This window comes from Morchella importuna (assembly GCF_003444635.1).
Source record: "Morchella importuna strain M04M26 chromosome Unknown Morimp01GS010, whole genome shotgun sequence".
NCBI classification, from domain to species: domain Eukaryota; kingdom Fungi; phylum Ascomycota; class Pezizomycetes; order Pezizales; family Morchellaceae; genus Morchella; species Morchella importuna.
In genome coordinates this window covers 202493-207583 of record NW_025763407.1, presented here as the reverse complement: position 1 = coordinate 207583, position 5091 = coordinate 202493, and the positions used below count along the sequence as shown (strand labels likewise).

The 5091-nt window shown below is 45.2% G+C and overlaps 2 protein-coding genes across 2 annotated transcripts; both read right to left on the bottom strand.

The window, feature by feature from the left end:
* Positions 1-1009: 1009 nt before the first annotated feature.
* Positions 1010-1540, bottom strand: LAJ45_04153 (uncharacterized protein; the record flags this gene model as incomplete). Its single annotated transcript, XM_046113734.1, has 1 exon — positions 1010-1540. The coding sequence occupies one exon, from the start codon at positions 1538-1540 to the stop codon at positions 1010-1012; it is 531 nt and encodes a 176-aa protein (XP_045972836.1).
* Positions 1541-3481: 1941 nt separating this feature from the next.
* Positions 3482-4881, bottom strand: LAJ45_04152 (uncharacterized protein; the record flags this gene model as incomplete). Its single annotated transcript, XM_046113733.1, has 2 exons — positions 3482-4371; positions 4431-4881. 2 exons carry the CDS (start codon positions 4879-4881, stop codon positions 3482-3484), a joined length of 1341 nt encoding a protein of 446 aa, XP_045972835.1.
* Positions 4882-5091: the final 210 nt, after the last annotated feature.

Below are 5091 nucleotides of genomic sequence, written 5' to 3'. Positions count from 1 at the left end.
CGTGATCAGTGTGGTCTATGAGGTCGAGCGTCCTTGTGACCTTGCCTCGAGAACTTCTAAGACAATTGTTGACCTTAATACGCCCGACTGAGATGAAGCCAAAGATACAGACAGTTATTGTTTCGAATAATACCGCTTTTATCATCCTCAAGGACAGAGGTCAATGAGAAAGAATACCTGAACACGTTCGAATCTCGCTGGAGTGCCTCGGGGACCACACTATCCAAGGCCAAGACCAGCACTGTGGTCTTTTTTTTTTGTTTAATTCATTGATTGCAGCACCGTGGTCTCTTATTTCGACACATGGCAGGAAAGGAACAAAAGATTTGTGTTTTTAGTCTTTAGCGACCGACTCCTCGAGACAAAGATACAGCCAATATGGAGGCAATAGTTCTATACCGTCGATCATTCAACTACATTATCACTTAATTCCTTTTTTTTTAAAAACAAGGCTTCCGGATTGAACTAACCGAGTGATATTTCATGATAAAATCAACGACGGGTGAAGGCTATTAGAGTGGAAGTACACAGGCCTCAGACAAATCCCTGAGGAGGTTATGTTGCTTTTAAAACAGAATTATACATGAACACAAATTCAAGGTCACGTCAATCGACAACCACGTGTGGAAATTTAAAGTTTTGGTAGCATCCACCAGTCCTACCCCTAGCCCTACTTTCCGGTAATCTTGGCAAACTTTACGACGATAACACCGCTTCGGCCTCTTCGGCCTCACCGTTCTTGCTTCCTCTTATTTGCTTTAAATCACAGATTTGACAGGCTTCTTACTTTAATGACCAGTCCTCTGCACATAAAAACCTGGGACTCCAGATGGACTCGACTATCATATAAGCCTCATGAGCTGGTGGCCTAGATTCTCTCTTCCGCCGCTAGTAAAACTCAATATATTTCACTAATGATGCGTGGCTTCAACTTAAGCTGACTCGTGCTCTCTGAATATTGACGCCCTAGTATCAAACAAATCTCAAAAAAAGACACAAGCTTCGGCACCTACATATGTAACTCGCCCTTCTCTCTCCTTCTTTCCACCACAATCTCCCTCCCTTTTACCGTAGCCCATGTATGCCACAAAGCCGCCACAACACCTCCAAAACACGCCCACCTCAGCACAAGAGCAACCATACATACGCCCCTCTCCTCCTCCTCGACCTCCTCCTCAACCACAATATCAACCCATTCCTTCACGGGCACATATGGCTTAACCCACTCGACCTCTTGGTCCTTTCCCATGCAGTCGTCTACTTCCCCGATAGTCGGGACATTGATATGAACTTCCAGATCTGGCCGCCAGTTGAAGCATTTATCCTGGATCTGGCCCTGGAGCATTAAAGAGAGGCAGGGGCGGCTCATAGTACACGTGACTGATTCGAGAAACTGGGATACGGAGATACAGAATGCACGGCGGCATTCGAGATTGCACGCGTTCGTCGTGGCAGGGTTTCCGTAGAGGATAACTGGGGGAGGGGTGGTAGCATGGGATAGGCTTAGGAGAGAAAGGATAATAAGCGGGAGAGGCTGCATTTTCCTGGCGAGTGTTAGTCGTAAGTACCATAGAGAAAGATGATACTGCTTACTTTGGCTTAGCGGGTCGGTATTGAAGAGATGATTTTAGTAATTGTGGGAACCTGTAAGCGATATTGATATAGGATGACACGCGAACCGCACGGACGAGCGAAGAATAACGGATCTATATATACGTTGACAGGGGACATTATTTGACTGGCTACCTACAATAAGAATGTAGAAGGTATGGTTGATGCAGGAGCGCATTTTCTCTGTTTTGAAATGTTGATCATTGATGCAAGGGCGACGATACTTTCAATTCGGAGGATGCACCCCGTACATACAGACGTAGATTCCGGTATAGGTTTACATTCTTGCAGATAACCTTAAACCGGATTGTAAGGACTTAGAAAACCTATGGGTACTTGGTAATCGAATATAATGATACCAGCGACACCTTTATAGGAATATCGATTGCATGTACTGTGTAACACGATGGCGATTGAGGATCTGAGCAAGCACGAGATGAGAGTCCATCTATATATGAGATATCAGATACTTATTACGACAAATAGATCTTAATAAGATCCCCCAGTAGGACTGCAGACTACCACATATGAATGCACATAGTAACCAATTACCGGCCGTGGCCAGATAATAATTAGTACGTGATTAGCTGACTAACCAGTACCAATTGTAACTGTCGATAATGTAGTACCAAAAAAAATTCTGCGTCAGTTCTCACTTCCTTTCTGCCAAGCATGACACCAGACATCCCACTAACACCCCACCATCCAAAGCCATTATCTTTCGCACTATTATATTCGCTCACAGAGTAACAGTCCCTGTGATGGCGGACACTGGACAGGGTCTCAAGCCAATGCTGTAAAATTGCCTCTAGCTCTGGAAACATCAAGTCAATTATACTTCAGGTCCACCACTAGGCAGGTCCGCCATCGCCCATGGGCGAGTGTACATACATGTATGTACCTACTCCTCAATGTTCACCGCCCACCAATCGGCGTTCTCTCCGAGATAGCGACAACCTTAAACCAACTACAGCTTCCTCCCCGAATTTTCCAATCGCCGTTCAAACCCCACCACCACCTGAGCTTTTTAATCACCACCGTTAACTCACATACAGTATCTGGTAAAATTATTGCGAAAGTGGGTTCTCCGTGACCCGATAGTCCTATTGGCCCTTAAAAGGTTTTTTGCTGCGAGCACAGACCAACAAATCCACTCTTTTAGCCCTGACTTTTGCAATAATTCTACCGGATACTGTACTGCAGCTGTGACCAGTCGCCAATGGGTTGTCTTGATGAACGAGACTAGTTAGGACGCAATTTAAAAAACGAAACTCCCCGTCAAGTAAGCACATAACTCCAACGTCATTTCAACAGTGTGCAAGTTAGGTACTCTACTACATGTAGTGATATACCCATACATGTGGTAGCTTCGACCTAACTAACGTTTCATCCCGAGATCTACTAGAGCACTTTATCCTATCCCAAAACTTCACTTCACGAGCATGCACAGCCTACGGCGCAGATCACAATATCGCGGACGCAAGGAACCGCGGAATTCCCCAGTTTCAATCATATCATTTACACCCGTCCTAACGCAGGGAGAAAATCTAAATCTAGATAAAGCTTTGTTCAGAAAAAAAGAAAAGAAAAAACGCCAGACACAAGCACCTTCACGACATTAAAAGCGATTAACTAGGTATGGGGGACAATAAATCAATAAGATGAGCACTATACTATTTTACACACTATACTTTACATTTAACGATCGGGAAATACAAATAACAACAGAAAGAAAAGAAAAAAGAATTACTGGACAAAAGAAAATAAAAAATAGAAGGCAAAATAACTCCAACCAAAGCCAGCCAAATATTTTATCCCCTAAGACCCAGCCAGAAGAGAAAAGCTAACCAATAACCATGCACTCCACATTCTACAAGTACGCCACACCCACGGTTACCATGCCTACAAACCCTGCTAGTGCAAAGTTGGCAATCACCACTGAAGACCCGCCAGTAGACAAGCCGTTAATATCATCTTCGCTGCTGACTGACTCGGAGTGTGCTTTGGCGGTAGGCGAGATGGGAACAGGGCCAGTAGAGGACTTTCCATCCTTTCCATCCTTTCCATCCTTTCCCTCATTCGTGCTTAAAGTACCATTACTAGTAGAGTTATGCCCGTTACCAAGTGTAGAGTTTCCGTGCGTGCCGTTTCCGAACAACGATGACCCAAGAAGAGTTGTGTTGGTACGGTTACCAAGGAACGGGTCCAGAAGAGTGCCATTAAGAAGCTTTGTAAGGTCTCCAAAGAGGCCATTAGTCAGGTTTCCGAGGAGGCCATGTGTAAGGTTTCCGAGGAGGCCATGTGTAAGGTTTCCGAGAAGAGCGTTTGTGAGATTCCCTGATAGCAGGCTGCCCTTAAGGTCGCCCGTAAGGTTTTCGGCAACAAAGAAGGTGGCTCCAGCAGGCTGCCCAAGCTTGTGCTTTGATGCGAAATTAACAATGTCAAAATTCTCTCTGTCAAAGTCGTGACTGTCACTCATGCTAAAATCCTCCGGTTGATGCATCAGGAACGTTGTGTATCTGTGGAACCCGGTGCCTAACGGAAGAGATGGACCGGCGTATTCTAGTATTGGCGCAACAGCTGTTGAGAGAGTATTCTTTCCGCTGCTTGAAGAGTTATTAGATGTGCTATTGGAGCAGCTGAGATCTGTTTGGAGGTAGTGAATGTGTTGGGGGTTGACCGCGTCCGGGTCAATCATGATAAGCATATAGGTGCCCGTGAGGAATGATGAGGTGGAACAGGCTGGTGCAGAACCAGCTTCTAATCGGGGTTTAGTCACTCCAAACTTTCCACCGAAACTCATCACTGGAAGGCCATACCTTTAGAGGGAATCCCAATTATGTCTACCAATCCCGAAGCAACAGAATCGCCGTACTTGCAAGTCAAAATGGTACCCGGGAAAAAGCCCGGGAAAATGTCTGAAGGAAATCCCTTTGAAATCTTAAGAACAGCAGCATCCGCGGCCGAAGCAGCACCCGAAGCAGCTGCTGATACAGAGCTAGTAACTGAAGAAATCTTGCTTGCCACCACAGACTCCTCCTTAGACGCCTTCAATTCACTAACTACCTCACTCGCCGCATTTCCAACATTGGAAACTGGGTCACTGGATACTATGTCAGTTACTAGTGTGGGTGGCGCTGATCCCAGTACTAGTGCGTTTGATGTAAGGTCGCTGACGAGATCGCTGACTGTGTCGAGTGGGAGTGCTGCTGCCGAGATAGTGCTAATAAGTGCGAGGGCGCAGGCGAAAGTTGAGCCGTAGGATCTCATTTTCAAGGTATGTTTTTTTTTTATATGTCTGTTGAAATAGACAGGGGTATATAAATATTGGAGAGCTGAATATGGCTCCTATAAATCTCAACCGTCCGGACGGAGAAGAAGGACCAAATGATATAGAGAAAGAAATAAAGAAAGAAAAATAGAAGGAAGATAGGAAACGAGAGATAGTAGTTTATATGAAGATTAGGATGAAGATGGAGA